The 18,037-nt window shown below is 38.2% G+C and overlaps 1 protein-coding gene and 1 long non-coding RNA gene across 3 annotated transcripts; both read right to left on the bottom strand.

Annotated features, from left to right (window-relative positions):
* Positions 1–5,073: 5,073 nt before the first annotated feature.
* LOC131318937 (uncharacterized) lies at positions 5,074–7,860 on the bottom strand. 2 transcript variants are annotated; one of them, XR_009197836.1, is made up of 3 exons: positions 7,628–7,860; positions 7,052–7,150; positions 5,074–6,431 (listed from the first exon to the last, which is right to left on the bottom strand). It is a non-coding gene; the product is annotated as an uncharacterized LOC131318937 (long non-coding RNA). The 2 variants fall into 2 exon arrangements; XR_009197837.1 differs by lacking the exon at positions 7,628–7,860 and having other exon boundaries at positions 5,074–5,423; positions 5,600–6,431; positions 7,052–7,182.
* Positions 7,861–12,578: 4,718 nt separating this feature from the next.
* LOC131318936 (uncharacterized) lies at positions 12,579–18,004 on the bottom strand. Its single transcript, XM_058348991.1, has 5 exons — positions 17,866–18,004; positions 16,680–17,750; positions 14,818–16,155; positions 13,885–13,999; positions 12,579–13,030 (listed from the first exon to the last, which is right to left on the bottom strand). The coding sequence occupies exons 2-5, from the start codon at positions 17,382–17,384 to the stop codon at positions 12,795–12,797; spliced, it is 2,394 nt and encodes a 797-aa protein (XP_058204974.1). The 5' UTR covers positions 17,385–17,750; positions 17,866–18,004; the 3' UTR covers positions 12,579–12,794.
* Positions 18,005–18,037: the final 33 nt, after the last annotated feature.

Here is an 18,037-nt window from a genome sequence, read left to right as displayed (position 1 = left end):
GATATTTGGTTTTGGAGTTAAAGAGAATCTATTCTAAAACAGACTTGTTAATGCTCACCCTCAGCCAATAGAGGTTACAAACATTGGACCATAATTCCTTTGCTTTAGCACAGCCACAAAAGAGGTGGTTGAAGTCTTCCGATATCTCATCCCAATGGGGGCAAAAGCTCATAGGAATCATGCCCCTATTTGTGAGGTTATGTTTGTATCTGTATATGCGTTTTTGTTTTGAAGAAGACGAGGGCACAAGGGTCCTTTTGGAAATTCTGTCAATAGAGTTAGTGGTGCACATTACTCCAACAAATATGGTGGTTATGTGCTGATAATAAAATGTGAGGGGTGAAATTGCACATGGGCCAATTCTCAAGGATAAAAATAACTTTTCCCCTTTTATACACTAGGTCCTGCCTCGTGCAAGGCACGAAAGTCATGCCCGTTGAAGAGGACATATTTTGTTTTAGGTCAAGAGATTGATGCTATTTTTGCTGGTTAGGGTGGGAATGTAGGGATTAATGCAGAAAAAAAACAGTTGACAGACAAGGAAAAAAAGAGCAGCAATGGGAAAACTTTAGCAACATCTTCTTCTTTTTCATTGAGGGAAAGCATGTCTGTGAAAGGGCAGCACAGGAAAGATTAGAGCTATGGAATTTGCATCTATAAGTTGGAATCAGGATCACAAAACAACTTCATAGTCTTCCCAAATATTGGGAGGTGACAAGAAGGAAAAAGGAAAGACAGTCCTCTAGCCCTCCATGAATTGTGAGTTGACAAAGAGGCAAATATGCAAGGATAGGCTTTGATAGCAGCATGAGTTGTGTATCAACCTCAACATCAGATAATGATAGATGACATCAACCAACTAAATAGCAAGGCTAGCAACTCAAGCTCCACCCTACACAGCAGCAAGACACATATTGCCTCTTAGCCCTGCACAGAATTTGGAGTTGATAAGAGCAGGGTTCATGGATTAATAGCAGGCAGCAGCACAACCAAATCTCTTAGTCCTTCCAAAAGAGGAGTGGAAGAGAAAGCCTGAGAAAGACACAAAAGACAAGAAAACACAAGAAAAACAAACATAGACCACCACCACTTTGTTGAGGGGAAAGAATATGAACTTTTCTTCTACATACAATAGCAACTGGCAGGGAAAATTTCTGATGCCAGTGGCAAAAGGATTACATGTTATAGATACATGAAGTGTAGATTATATGTGACCACATTCTTTTTTGATAAGTTAAGTGAAACCACAATGGCTTGAATATGTTCCCCAAGAATTCTCTTTCTACTTGTTGCTTCGTCTTTAAATGGGTGACAGCTTTTTGAATTTTTTGTAAGATGATTCCCAGAATTGATTGTTAGCAAGGAAGTCAGAAATCAACGATAACTAACTGAAATCAATCAGCTATAGATTTTCTTTCTTCCATCCTTTTTGTTCTTTTGGAAGAAGAAAAAATAGAATCTCAGACCATACCCTTTTTCTAATTGCAAATTTTGTATGACCTCACTCTTTGTTGATAATGTATTCTGAAGGCATGGTTAGTTAAGATATCACCGCGAAGAAATATCTTTAGTGGGACATTTAATAAATTAACCAGAGAAGGAAAACTTTAGATGCTACACAATGTCAGTATGGATATCGCTTCTATCTGTGGTTGGCAATTGTTACTAATGAAATGCAAATCAATAGCAACAAAGTAAATTGCTACTAATAGACCTATGGGGGCAGCACTAAGGAGGAATATTGAGTCACACAGACTATTGAAGATTATTCAAGGGGCACAAGAGTGGTCTACAAGTTGAACATAGTAGTTGAAACCAAGATACAATCCACACAGTTGAAGCTATCATTTTTGAAGAAGAAAATTAGACAACTTACATGCAAGAGTTGAATAATTGTAGCTTGCCACTAAAACCTTGCAACTATCTGTAGACACATACAGAAAGATCGAAAAGAATAGCATTAGCCAATAATCAATATTTTCTCACCAACATTAAGTGAGGCATCATAATAGTTTTACAATAATCTCTCTCAAAAGAGAGACCAAGCTAGAGACCCAACTTTTTTCCGTTATGCAAATTAAACTAATGTTAAAAAAATAAAGAAGAGAGCAAGTGAGAACAATTTAAATAACAAGACAACGGGAGCACAAAAAGTTGTATTTTGGATACAGAATTACAGATGCTTAGGAAACTCAAATTGCAAGCCCTGGGAAGGAGAATCGAGAAAACATGAAGTATCATGAGTAACTTGACTAACTTTGTAGCTATGCAAGTAATTAAATGATCTGCAATAGTATGTTATTTTTCGTTCGAATATAACTGCCTTCAGAAGCTTATTCCCGTTTCTATCATTCGAGTGGACCTTCCACTGTGGATTCCCCGAATTCTTGCATAATGCACCCCGTCGAGGAGGGCCAGGTTATCCTCATGGATTTCCCCATTCAATTCAAACATATAAACTGCAAAACACTTGCTATCATTGTAAAGTTTATGCAAGTTAGACGTACCAAAAGTATTTGGAAGGCAAATTCAACACACCAAAAAGATTTGGTATCCAGTTGAGGTTAGTTTTTGCAAAAAACTAATGCAAAGAGCTATCTATTCTGTGTTTTTTTTTTTTTTTGTGTGATGTCCAAAGCATCTTCATTTTCTGGGGTGCCCTCTGTTGGGTTGGTGTTGCCTGGACAAATTTAATACTCCTACTTTAGATGCATGTTGTTGAGGGGTATGGACGAAGTTAGATTTCGCATCCAAATAAAAACATTGTCCATATTTAGACTTCAAGAAGTGGTTCAAGCCTACTTTCAAATTCTTGCATCATAATTAAAATCTCTGAAGCTAACTATTCAGAAATGTGTAATAAAAACTGCACACCACACAAATCATTTGACCTCTATACCTGCAGATGAGTGTCCCCGGCAAGCACCATATCCAGATTTGATTAGTGGAAAATCATGTTGAATTGTTGATGGCAGACAAGCAGTGCGATAATTATCTAATGATCAAGAATAATATTAAACACAGAAAGTCAGTAAATTATTTTAAGAGCTAATGAACCCATACTCTGAAAGATAAATTGGTTTTTTTTACCAACCTTGTGGAGGGTGCAGTTCCTGCCAATGTGGATTGAATACCATTGTCCAATCCCAACACCTATAAGATTGGAAACCACTACATGTAACAATCAAAATGGGCACTCAACGAACTGCAGAGCAGCATATATAAAAAGAATGGCAATTAACTGGAATGGTGGTTCATTCAAACTGATTAAAAAGTAAAGCATGTTTTTTTAATCCACACGAATAACTACCATGAAAAGTATTTAAGATATACCTTTAGTACTACTACAGCACATGAATGAGTCACGCACAAGATGCGCGAAAAATTTAAGTGAATACTACATGCACAAGAAAATACTACATATATTGAATAATTCAAATGCCACAGAAAGTATTTTTTGGCAAACAAGGAATGAATCACAATCAGCACTAAACAAAGGTGCATCACAAACGCAAGCCCAATATGTTCTGACCGTAGCCAACGCACAATTAATATTACAACAGTAAGGAAAAAAACATTGATTATCACTCGTTAACCCAATCCAAGCCTAATCATGAAAGTATTGTCGAAAACATAAACGTAATAGACAACAACAAACTGGCTCTTATTCCAGAGGGCAAAGCTTTGGAAGCGAAATCAACATATGTTCGCCAAACCAGAAACAATATCGGTGGCTCGGTGCCATTTCAGCACGTAAAACAAAACAGATTGGATCTATTCTCACCCTCAACACTTGCATGAGATGCAATGGTTCCTGGAATAGTAACAAAAAACAATGGACCAAAACAAACTTCCTCTCATTTCCAAATGGAAAAACTTAAATGCAAAATACCAAACCCTAGCAACACAGTTAAGCTACTGCAACAACGAACATGCAACATGCTTAAGGAACAAATGAAGCACTGAAAACTCAGAACCTTACTCCTATTCCAGATGTTAAAACCATGGCAGCAAAATGAATACATAATCGTTACATCATGAGCAAGAAAGACACAACTTCAGCATGCAAAATTTCAAACTCAAGAACCCCAATTTTGAAATAAAATTCACATACAGCCGCAATGGGAAATTTCTTCGCTTAAATTTCTAAAAAACTATCCAACACATGATCAGCACAAACAAAAGATTTATTTTTTTACTTTGGCAACAGTCATGCCATTGGACCTCCTATAAACAAAACTCAAACTTGACTTCTTCATGACAGGACCAATCGATACCACAATATTGATTAGCATAAGTTCAATCACAAACACATTAAATTGCATACTTGTGTATATTGCAATAGTCGCAATCGAAAATTACAACACAGTAGAAGAAGCACAAACCTTCCGCTTAGCGATAAACATCCCGGAGCTAGTTCGAACCTAGCTAAGCTTGCTCTTTCCAAATTCATTGTTGGCAACAGCTGATCTTTTCAGCTCCGATTTCACCTGAATACATTCCAATAACCAAATTAATGAACTCAATAGTCCTAACAGCCACTTTGGATTGTGAGAAAATGAGTGATAAGAAAGGGGGAGCCAATCAAAAAAAATATCATTTTTGTACTTTTCTCTCCATTTCTCACCAAATTACTCATTTTACTCAATCCAAATGAGTAATTTGGCAAGAAACTCTCATCCATTCTTTTCTTTGCTTATCAAAATCCCTCAATCCAAAGAAGCTATGAATCAATTGTTTCTCAATTAACCCAAATCAAGAAAATAACAAAACCCACAAGAGAAATCAAGTGATTGCACTCCTTGTCCGTGAGAAAACCCTCATACACAAAAGCTCTGCAATTCACCAATCAATTGAAACCCAGTAAGCAAAAATGAGATTCAAATTGGAGTCTCTTTCATTTGATTTTCTTGCATTTTCTCAGAATATCAAAAAAGAAATGCATACCTTGGTTGGGATGAAACTTGCTTGGCTTTAGATGGATTGATGATTGATGAGCTCGAAGGTTCATATAGAATCCAACCGAGGTACCCATTGCTTTTTTGATTGTTTAACTCCTTGGGTAGGTAAAATAATTATTCGGACGACCTATCAACTCATGGGATGGTTCCATTGGACTATCCTGTATCCCATGATATATTAGGTGAAAGGGGCATCTACAATCTACTACAATTTCCTGTACAGTATTTACACAAAGCTTAATCAATGACGTTGGAAAGTGTTGGGAGAATTTTATTGCTCTCTTGCTTTTAAAAAATAAATCGATGGCATCCATGATATTAATATTAGCTCTCTGTATTAGGAGCTTCAGGAAGTACAAACACGGGAACGTAAAACCAAGTACAAAATATCAGATAAAGATCTTACAGTTTTAACAGAAAACAAACTTCTTTGCAATCTCCTTTCTGTAAAGTCACTTCAGACTGCACTAAGAGATAGACATAACAAACAAGTTGATAATGAGTCGCTAAAGCAATACTGATGGCGATTAGCTAAAAACCAAAATGAAGATACATCAAATTGAAAATACAATATTGCTTCTATCAGCCAATCCACTTGATCAATTGCATAGACTGTATCAAGAGTAAAAACCCATTACCTTGCTTTTAGCACGGTCTTTTTCCTTTATTTGTTGTTTGCACTTCTCCTTATGGTAGTCTGTGAGCTTGCAAACAGGTGGTTTAGTATTTCAACCTGCACAAGACGAGATCAATATAACTAAGGAAACCATACGCTGAAAAAATTCTTGCTACCATAATAAGTAACTAAAAGTATTAGAGTGAGAAAACGAATTATTGCATTTTTACTTTTCTTATCATGCAAGATAACCATTACAACGAAAGGGCGGTAGGTGGTTGTTCCAAACAAATAGGACTCCTAACATCATGAACAATTTAGTCCACAAGCAAATTAGGTTGTGCATGCAGTCCTCTGATAACTTTAGAGCTCTATTCTCCTATATGCACTTGACCATGGTAGCAAAGCAAGCTTCCTCCTGATACTGTGAAATCATTTGCAACAAAACCTCTCAAAATCTCGTAATGCCAATGTTGTTGACGTTTCAAAACGCAAAAGTTCTTGGAAACTGTACATTGCCCACAAAGAAGGGCAAGTAAAAGGTGGGAAATAATTTTAGAGCGTTGGAGGCATGGTACCCCAGTCCTTAACCATAGCCCAACTGTGAAGTCTAATCTTGATAGCACGCCACCGAAAGAAACTATGCCTGAGAATATTTCAAATAGGAAACTGGAAAAGTTTGTGCCAGATGACTTGTAGCTTTTGCTATTTTTGGCTTTATCCAAACAAATAGAGTGCTAACAACTTCTAGCTTATTTAAATTGATATTAGAATGGCAAAGTTCACCTCAACTAAATCAACATTGAGACGTATCGCACCTTCTAAAGCTTTCCTCATTGACACAACACGATGCCCTGCATAATACACACATTTTAAAATAGTTGTTCAAAAAAGGGTGCACTCAAAACATAAATCACCCAACATACAATCAGGAAGCCATCTCCTCACTATTTTATATGGTGTCATGAATTGAGACCAACAATACTGACAGAAATTCAGAAAATAAATGACTATTTTCTCACTATCACGTTTCAAGGAGTTGGAAAGTAAAGCATGAGAAACAAGGACATAGGTGAGGTTTACCTTTCTTCTTTTGTATTTTCATGGGCAATTTTGTTTTCTCTCGAAATTTGACAAATTTTGGAGAGAAAACAAAACAGGTTGGATAATATAGTTCTCTTCCTCTCCAAACTATCCCCCATAACACAAAATCCAGCCTTGTAAGATAATAATTGCATGTCGTTGCCGAGACAGGCCAAATGTGCGTTCTTAGATGACTAACACAAGCCAATCTCCTACTATCTTTGGCTATAGAAAAATATGGGAAAACATGAAACTAATTTTATCAATCGCAGCTACCATCCTCATTTCGTCAGTTGCATACGGGAGAGAGAGTTCTCTTAACATAGATTCATGCAATAACACATCTAAATCAATAGTGAATAGTCAAAGGCTAAAAGGGAAGCAAAAATACCAGTGTACTTCTGAAGACAATCAGCATGAAACACAGATTTGTCATTTTGAAGAGCTTCCTTTAGTCCCGAAGCCAAATCGTCATAGTCCAAATCCTTGTCTATAATATGTACAAGGGAAATACAACAAAAATGTAAGAGATAAAATTAGCACGACTATTAACATCAAACTTGAATTCTATATGTGGAGCTCTGAATTTCTATTATGAGTGTTCTTGGTTACTTAAAGATTTGGTGAAGCTACGTTATATATTGCATCTGCGTGAATGTCAGAGATAGAGCATCACGAAGATTTCCTGAGGGGAACTAAAAATAAGGTTACAAAGCAACCTATCAAATTATTATCGCAATCAAACTTTGATCCTATCACATAGCATGAACTTGATGAGGATCTAATAACCCACCAAGAACCACAACCAACACGCGCCCAAACAAAGCTAAGGCACGCAGGCCGACCACAAACAGAAACCATAATCTACGCAATACACAAGACCACAAACGCTCCAAAAAATAAAACCACACCGCAGTCGGCGCGAAGCAAGGCGACAAAGACCTAAACCAGATCCGGAAGTACTTACCGACGACGACGAAACACGCAGAGATCGACCTTCAGCCCACAATACCCGGAGATCCAGTACCCGCTAGCAGCGTAATAAAGAAGCCAGCAGAAATCGATGGACCAAAATCATCACGAATCCCGCGGGAACACCGAATGATGAGAGGTCTAGAGTTTCGGAGGGAGAGAGATAGAGAGAGAGCAGAGGAGAGACGCGATCTGGTCTCGGATGGCCGTTCGTGTGGAAGGTGGAAAGGACGTTGGCGGCAGGTGGGGGTGTGGCGGTTGAGCCGTTGAGAGAAAGAGAGACCTTGGCGGTAGGTGGGTTTGGCGCCGGTGGTTGCGACTGGGGGAGGCGATTTTCTCGAAGGGGTGCACCGGTGGTCGCCGGAGGTGGTGGTGGGCGGGTACTGGGAGCTGTGGTGGTCGTCCCTGGCGGTGGGTGGCTCGGTTGTGGTCGGCGATCGTTCCTCCTCCTCCTCCTCCTCTCTCTCTCTCTCTCTCTCTCTCTCTCTCTCTCTCTCTCTCTCTCTCCATGGACCGATCCCCCATTCTCTCTCTCTCTCTCTCTCTCTCTCTCTCTCTCTCTCATGTTGTCGTCCTGGTGTGGATTTCGGGGGAGGGAGGGAGGTAAAGGGGAAAACACGTGGCAGCCTGATATGGGCTGAGTTTTGGTTGGGCCACTGGTAATATGGCCAAAATTAAAGAGTAAATTGGTCCGAAATTGGAAAAACCTCCGAAAAACTCCTCCTTTATATATAGGAGGAGGATATAAGAAAAATGATTTGTTGACCTAGAAGTCTTCTTGGAGAACACCGACGGCTTGACTTTCTTCTTTGGTTTCCCGCTGCTAAGGTAAATTTTATTTTATTTTTTTTAAATCTGCAAAAACTCCCAAAGGACCACTCTGTTTTTAAGGAACCAGTGGTAGCAAATTGTGGAAGAGAGAGCCATATCAATCCAGACTCAACACTAAACATCGTGAATTTTGAAATAGCGGCTCATTCATCAGGTCAACTCTGAAGACATTATTGACCATTCTTTTATCAATAAATCTAAGGACACATATATTTTTACACAAATCTTGCACATACACTTTTATGGGATCCACCTTAGGTCCCACCAATATGATCCGAACCGCTTATTATTTTTAAAATAATTTTGTAAGAGTATCTGTAAAAAATCAACTCGATAGGATATCGGTAAGAGCTTTATCAGAAATAGCAAGGCAAATCAGACATTTTTGATAAAACCCTTACCGATATCTTATCAAGTTGATTTTTTACAAATACTCTTAAAAAATTATTTTAAAAGTAATGAGCGGTTCAGATCATATTGGTGGGACCCGAGGTGGGCCCCATAAAAGTGTATGTGCAAGTAGCACGGCTGTTCTTTTATTGTGGAATGAATTTCACACCCCCTTTTATCCATTGATACACCATTTTTGTCTTCTATTTATGTGAAATTACTAAATTACCCTTTTTAAATCACTTTTTGCATTTGAAAGGCAAATTGGTACTTTCACGTAAATAAACAAAACAAGAGTGCCAATGAATAAAATAAGGGGAAATTTTTATAAATGGTCCCTCTAGTTTGCATGAATTTTCATTTTCGTCCTTCCAGTATCAATTGTGTTACTTTTAGTCCTATAATTTGCATTCTGTCTCAATTTCGTCCCTCTCACTTACGGCGTTAATGAAACAAACGGAATTGGAGGACAAAATTGTCATTTCTCCTCACAGATGGACTAAATTGAGATTTCATGCAAACTAGAGAGACTATTTCTATAATTTTGTTTTTTACTTTTGTTTTTGTAAATAAATTTAAAATACATCATATATAATATATTTCTCATCTCATTTTATATTGAATAATAAAAAATATGTTGAAATTTTGTAAAGTTTTTATTATATACATCACAAACAATATGAGAAAATTCGAAAAACAACCCTTATGTTAATTGTCTTGGTCTTGTATTTTTTTTTTCAATTGAATTTTCACTATGATTATTTTTTTTGTCACATGATTAAAAAGAAAAAGTTGTTCAGTAGTATTTAGAAATCTTGCAATTGTGTTTAATTAAGCAATGAAACACTATTAAATATTAAAAGATCAAATACATTAAAATATGGGTATAAGTGTATTTATTTTGGGACTTACTCATAAGATCACTCATATAACAAATAAACACGGATTTTAAACATTTTTTTATTGGGTGAAAAAATAAGAAGAATATAAAAACATGATACAAAGACATTAGCTAAGGGGTTGATTTGTGCATTTTCTAATATTTTTGTAATGTGTAATGAAATATAAATTTTTCAATATAGTTTGATTACCCAATAAAAAATAATTCCGTTGTCAAATACATTACTTATGGTTAAAATTTTAAAAATAATCCCTCTGGTTTGCATAAAATTTCAATTTGGTCCCTCTTTGAGAGAAAATGACAATTTTGCCCTTCAATTCCGTTTGTTTCATGGACGGCGTCAGGGAGAAGGACGAAATTGAGATGGAATGAAAACTATAGGGTTAAAATTGATACAATTAATAGTAGAGGGACGAAAATGAAAACTCGTGCAAACTAGAGGGACCATTTTTAAAAATTTCCCTAAAATAAGAGTGTTAAAATCATTTCCCTTATTATTTTCCGATTGTTTTAAAACTCTGGTACACGAATGAAAAAAGAAAAACTCTGGTACACGAATGGAAAAAGAAGTATTAGTACGGAGTATCAGATAACAGGGCCCATTACTACGAAAACCGTTTCCAGTGCAAAGCGCCTATGAACTACGCTTAGGTTCTACCACCCCACCAGCTATAACATGGATATACTACGAGTACAATTTAAGTTCAAAAAAATATCAAGACGACGATTAAAATCCATCCGAATCCATGGGTGAAAACCCTGCATTTTTTCCTTTACAAGAGATTTCATCCTAAGACCAAAACCTCTGAAATTTTCAACTCGGAACATTTTAAATCCTAAAATTTCCGACTGCACACATTCGAGGAAATCCATCAGTGTCCATAACTAACCAAAATTGGTAACACTGTAACAGTAACTTTTTTTTTTTGTGTGTGGAGACTTGACGTTTCCTATTCTTTACTGAAAACCTCTCGCCACAAATACAAAAATTCTAACAGCAATGACGATTTGCAGAGAACCACGCAGAGAAAAACACTTTTGGCCTCATTTCGGGTCCCGAAAAATTATAGAAAAATATCCATAAATTTTTAAATATTATTTTTATGGAGTCCTGTAAAAAATCAGCTCCAACGGATATCGATAAGTATTACTTTTGGATTCGTAAAGCGAACTGCAAATTTATGAATATTTTTTTAGATTTTTTCGGGACCCGAAATGAGACCAAATGCGTTTTTCTCTGCGTGGTTCTCTACAAGTCATCTCTATGGATAGCAGGGCTACCCAAACCCAGTGTTCTAAAAATCGCGTTTAATCGCCGATTAATGGGCGATTAATAGGTTTTAAGGCCTCTCCGATCAGATTAATGCTTGGGCGTTTGAATTAGGCGGTCTGGAGATTAATCGGCATTTGGCGGCGATTAATCGCCCATTAATCGGCGGTTAATCGGCAGTTAATTGCCCATTAATCGGCAATTAATTGGTTAATCGGCGATTAAACGGTGATTAATCGGTTAATCGATTAAACGGCGATTTTGAGTGTGAGTCCGATGGAGACGAAGTTATGGATGGATATGGAGAAGAAGAAGAGTAATTGACTAATAATTTTGTACTTAGTTTCATTTGGTTTGAACGTTGCACTTCGTAATTGACTGGTAATTTCGTACTTGGTTTTTGGTTTGAACTATGAACATTGAACTTCTCATTATGGATTGACTAGTTATTTCGTAGAACCTAGTTTCTATGTCTCTATATTTGAATTGTAGAGAACTGTTAACATTTAAAAGCGTTAACATTGAGCATCCAATAGCCAAAGAGAACTAGGAAATTTTTTGGGAGAGAAGATATATCACAGCAACTAGGAAATCTGTGATTATTAATGGTAAGGAGGTTGCAGAATATTTTAAAAGAAAAATATCCGACTAATTGCTAAAAGGCGATTAATGGCCGATTAATAGGTCTCGAAGCTTGAAGGTGGTCGGCCGCCCGCCTAGAGCCGAGCGCTTTTTAGAACATTGCCCAAACCCAAGCTCCAACCTCGATAAGTTCCACCAGCCTCAAAGAATTTAAACAAGCAATCTCATTGATACTCCGTAAAAGTCAGCGGGTCATGCTTTATACAGGTATATGTGATGAATAGAGTGGAAGTTTAAAGCTCAGATCCCATCATTCAAGCATTTGGCCAAACAATTGGAGCTCTGAGCACCCACAAACTTTTATAACGCAACACGCTCACTGTGTTAATGCGCTTAGGAAGAGAGAACGGTGATAATATCACTCCTACATTCCCACTTGATGAATCGCTGTTACTTGCATTTGGATTCCATGTTAATTTTCTCCTGTACCCTTTTGCTGCAGATAAGATTGGAATCACTGTACGGGGATAATTTCTACTAATATGCTATCCGAATACACATTACTATTTCCTCCCCTTTTCTTCCTATTCATAAATCTCTAAGATTCAAGCACGATGAAATAGAATAAAATAAAAATATAACACAGAAAATGCAAAAGAAAACCCAAGCCTAAACATAACAAGTTGGATATGTTAAATTAATCCACGTCAGTTTGCATGAAATGAGAAACTTCACATTTCTCCCAAAAAAAAGAAAGAAGGAAGAAACCTTCACCTCCATCCAACGCCACTCGTTCAACAATATGAAAAGGAACAAAATATGGATAGCAAAATTTTAGCGGCACAGTTAGGAAAAAGTCGAATCCTTCTATGATTGACAACTCAAACCCAGCTTACGCCCGCCCAGAATGCCCATTTCATTTTCCTGAATCTTTCTTTCCCCACCCCCCTGTTTTCTCATTTTCCCAAGAAATTAAAAGAAATCAACCAAATGCATTGTACAATTTGGTGGTGAGGTACTAATAATACAGAATGTACATACAATCTAAATCTGTACACAACTACACTACTTTTTTCAAATGCTGAACCGCCAAACCCATAAGGCTTTCAAAAACAGCCACAAGACTGCACTCGCCCCCAGAATATAAAAATTGGCCATTTGAGTTAGCACCAGGAATACCTGTTGACTTCACTCGAGAAAAAAAGAGGCTGCCACGTCAGCTGATTCCGCAACTCGAGCTGCTTCTGCAATTCTAAGAGCCATTGCGGCTTTAAACGTTGCCAGGTCAGCGTTCTCCATGAGAAACTGTGCTGTTTGACGCTTCTCAACAGCTAAACCTTCAGATCTACTTGCTGCAGCTTTGGCTTCTTTGACTCTAAGTAAGGCATTCTGTTCTTCCAGAGCATCTTGTTGTTCAGGCACAACTGTACATAGATTGCAAAAAGAGAATTACTAAGGATGCACAAAATAGCAAAGAATGAACCAAATAGATGATTAGCAGACCCAACGCTTATCCATTTCACCAACAAACCTATTTTACATGAAATTTCAATTGGTAGAGTGCCATATTTACCACCCGCCATGGGCCCATTTGTCAGACCTTACTATCATAATCCTGTGGGATGTAAACATAAGATACGTGATCCCATCAAGACTAATAATGATGTGATTAATAATACCACTCCTCCCCAAGATACTATATACCCACCACGTTTTGTGTGAGATTTCATACCCAATTGATGTCAATCCTGACTACAAAAAGTTTCAAACGGATGTAGATAGGTGATCTACTTGGTTTTATAATCCAATATGATGCTCAAACAAGGAGCAAACAAACAGTCCCTGTGTTTACGGGTTCTTGGTGGGTCTGAACCCTGGATACCCAACAGCACTCAATTCCATAATACTCATTGGACCAATGCAAACTTACACAAGACTTTCTCATGACACGTCCTGACTCCTGTATATATTTTCACAAATCAATAAATACATGGTGCCGAGAAATATAACCTTATAACTATAACCCAAAAGAGAATGCATGCATTTTGGATGCCAAGAACTTCTGAAATTTGGATTTGGATATAGTTGATTACTTTATAGAAAATGTAAGACTGCAAAGAAATTTGCATGTCTTCTTCATCCTATTTGACATTCAAGAAACAAAGCCATTTAGATGTCAATACCACATACCGGTAATAGTAAACAATTGAAATATCACCAAGTAAATTACAGAGCTGCCGAAACAAAAAAAATAGTGTACAGAACAATAAATACACACCTTGCAAGAAAGATCGCTGCTTGCCTCTCCCAGAATGGCTTGGCTGCCTTTTGAATGACCTTTTCTTTCGTAGAATGTTTTTTGGGAGCAATTGAGCTCTCCTTAGCTGATAACACTGTCAGGAAATACCGTTTATTCAGTTCAATAGGGCAACCAGAACAACCCACTGAAAACTTGAAGATACATACCAAATGAATATTCAAAGTTCAAAAGTCTGCTTTAACAAAGGAAAAACAGTAAGATGCTAACATTTTTCTCTTATATAGTTCAGAGCACATAATTTCCTGAAAGTATGCGGACAATTAAATGCTGCATCTGCCAAACAAAAATATTCATACTGCATCCACAACCTTTGCATGAGCGACACATTAGATTCAGAGGTTTTCTATTTATTTGCAATTCAAGGATTCTAACAGTTACCGGCAACCTTATGCTAACCAATTAGCATACGGTAGCTTTGCTAATGCAAAACCAACATGGTAAGAAAAACAAACAAAGCCGTGGTTACAAGTCTTTCAACCTAGAAGATTTCTTTTTCCATTTTCAATGCTTGAAGGGAGAAACAGGAGTAGAACTAAAAAATGAACATTAAAATGCTGCTTTGCTAGCAATCCACTTCCTTGGGGAAGGGAGAAAATAAATCACATTTCAATATTTTATACGAGTAGCAAGTGCAAGTTTGCAACCATCTTTTGGAACATAAAATTTTTAAAAAATACCAGACGAATATCATGAAAGATGTACTCAGCCACTTACAACCAATAATGATCTAAAAAAGCTTAAGCAATACATATTCTAGGTGAATATATTTTGGGAAAAAAACACAATCATATCAGAGAGAGGAAAAGGTACTCCAATGTGGCAACTATACCAGAAAATTGAAGATATATATAGCAAATACAAAGTTACATTTCCAGAACAAAGCTCTTTTACCTGGAAAATCCTAACAAGGGCTGAACCTTTCAGGTGCCGTTTTTTCGTCCAATAACTATATACAGCTTCAACAACTTCCTTTCTCTCCATATCCAAACAGAGATTCACCGCTGCTTTCTGATCAGGGTAATCATCTGAACTGCAATAGAAAGCTTTCTCAAAAGCATCAATTATTAACTCAAAAATATCTTCTGAGACATGCTCCCATTGCTCCTTCCCGATATAAGATTCATTATTGAATTTTCTGAGCCATTCCTCATCTTCAGAGTCCAGATCATAATTTGCTGCTCTCTTTTCTAATGCTCTTGACAACTCATCATCTTTCACACTGATGTACGTATTTGGTCGCTTGAAGGGGATATCATTGCTGTCAGCATAACCTGGTACTTCATAAACCCCAGGAACAGGGATCGTATTAGCACTTGGGGCCTGTACATTGCGCTGAGAACATTCCTTATAAAGTTCTTTGAAAATCATCCAGTCTCTCCTATCAGGAAACTCTAGCTTCCAATTGTAAATATCTTCCGTCCAAATTATGTCATGAGTGATACGATTGGAACCACAGGGTCTCATAACCTTTTGTGCGGTGAGGGTATATCTCGTCATCCCATCTTTCTTAACTGCAAGAGACCACTGTTTTGAAGCATTAATTTTTTCCAGCTTAACAATGGCACCTTTTATCCTGAAACACTTGTCCGATTCAATAACCAAAATGTTTGCAGAGCAGCTTGTTGAACCAATGTCCTGTGCCAATCCCACCAAGGAAGATTTCAACTCTCTGATGTTTGGCGAGGAAATCTTCCGACCAGAACTCCTCAGTTGACGATCAGACAATAGAGGAGGCAACGCAATGCCATCACGTCTGGAACTAAACAAATTAGAAACCAGAGCACCATTAGTTTTCCGCCCACGGAAAACTGAAGGAATTTTGTTTCTTCTAGACCTCATAGAACTCCTCCTCTTCTGTATACGACGGGATCTAACGGCACTCCTAGTTTGCACAACTCTACCAATTGATCTAGTAGCTCCAACAGAAGAGTGTAAGCTGTTCCTCTTCCCAGAATTATCATCTCCAATAGTTAGGGTATCCATTACAGGAGAATCTCTCTTGTAAGAGATGTATGATGGCAGGTCTTCCTCTACTTCAGTCATTATATCGTCCGTCAAGTTTGAATGCATCTCAAGAATACACGACAAGAATGCAGATCTAAGAAGCAAGCTGGAATGCAAATATGTAAAGCAGAATGGAAGGGCAGAAAAATCCACAGTAAAGAATGGGACAAAACAGCTGGATCCATAAATTTTGCAAATTCCAGAGCTTTTGATGCGAGGACAATCCTGAAAGAATGAAAAAAAAAGTATAGGCAGGGAAAAAGATCAATGGATTTATAATATCAAATGAAAAGGGGCATATTTAGAACCCACAAAATTAAGTAAAGCAATTTTATTTTGCATAATTATACACTAACTCCAACCCTAAAAGGAATTGGTTAAAAATGAACTATCCAAAATCAGAAGTGCCTAAAAATGAATCTTCATGTCTATTTCTACTGACACTTTACACAGAAAAGAGAATCAGATTACCAGTTACCAGTTACCATATCCCGAAGTCAAATGCCCATTTCCGGCAGCAATATCAAAGGGAGTGTCCGCATGCCCACTAAAATATTAATGAGGAAATGCCAACTTAACCTCAAACTACATGCCAAAAGTGTGAGAAAAGTGGATAGACAACTGTAAAAGTGTTTTCACTTGCGTGAACTCAAGTACAGGATGGAAAATGTAAATATTTTGACTAACCACAAACTTCAAATGACAAAATCAAAACAAGGCTAATCATTCAAAGGCTAACAACAACGTACCCGTAACAAATGAATGCCATGGGAAGAGAGAACATGAGCAAGCGGTTCAGAGAGCACAAACGCAGAAAGCTGCACCAATCTCAGCTTGGTCCTCCTCAAGTACTGTAAAACCAAGCCCAAAAAACAAGCAAACCAAAACGTGCTACGGCAAGACGAAGATTCAACAACCGCGAAGAGCACCCTACGTCTCACAGAACTTTTAAGCCCGCAACTTTCATCTAATGGGCATGGAAATCTCCCCCATTGCTTTCGAACAAACTGCTTCCCATACCTCTTATCCTCCAATGTCTTCTTCTTCTTACAACTACCTTCAAAATCAAGGCCCACAATATCTGCTCCCTTTCTCTTCCTCTTGTAAACAGAACCCCACATCCTACTATTATTCCTACCCACATTTCTCACCGACTCAGGCTCTGCTACTTTCTCATCAAGTTCCATTACCGTGGCATCCTGCTTCAAACCAAGATCGCGCCGCCAACCGTTTTCCTTCTGCCGGATTTGGGCTTCACCACCGGCACGGTCTCCGTCGTCTGTGGAATTGTCGAAAAGCTCGATCCACTCCTCCCCATTTGCCGCACCACCACCGGCAGCGGCAGACGCCCTAATGTGCTTCCCCTCGACCGGCGGCGACCACAACCGCCTCCCCGACCGCAAAACCCTAGCCCCAAAAACCCTCGTCGTCCTTCTCATCCCCACCGAAGGCATCGGCGCGTGGCTCCCACCTCCCAATCGAGGTTCCCCCACTTCACTATTCACAGTTCCCCAACTACACCCCCCAAGTTTTGTTACAACATGGAAAGAAAAAAGAAATATTGAAAAAGAAAACACTAAACCCTAGGTAAATTCCTCGCAGGGCCGGCCCTGGGCAGAAGCCAAGAAAAAAGCCACTGCTTCAGGCCCGCTAAAAACAAGGGCTAAAAAGATGGACCAATTAATGTACAGTTACTACTGCATCTGCATCTGCATCTGGTGGTGTGTCAATCGAACATCGAAATACTCCAGACTCCAGAGGAGTGTCTATCTACCAAACCCTAACCCTAGACATGTTCCCTGTTCAAGCATCTAGACTGCCTGCAAAAGAAGGGCAAACAGAGACGATGAGAGAGAGAGAGTGTGAGGGAGACGAACACACGGAGGAGAGAGAGGGAGAGAGAGAGAGAGAGAGAGAGAGAGAGGGGGGTTGTACCTGTTCGATTCGATTTTGGGCGGCTGCTGATTCTGATCGTACAGGTAATGGATATATATTGCTACAGAGACAGAGAAAACCCTAGATTGCGTATAACGTGGATATATATATTCCAATAATTGCACAGGGAACCCTAAAAATTTATTCATTTTACAAATTGCTCCCCATAGTT

This window comes from Rhododendron vialii, chromosome 3a, assembly GCF_030253575.1.
Source record: "Rhododendron vialii isolate Sample 1 chromosome 3a, ASM3025357v1".
Classification (NCBI taxonomy): Eukaryota; Viridiplantae; Streptophyta; class Magnoliopsida; order Ericales; family Ericaceae; genus Rhododendron; species Rhododendron vialii.
This window is presented reverse-complemented; position numbering and strand designations above follow the sequence as displayed.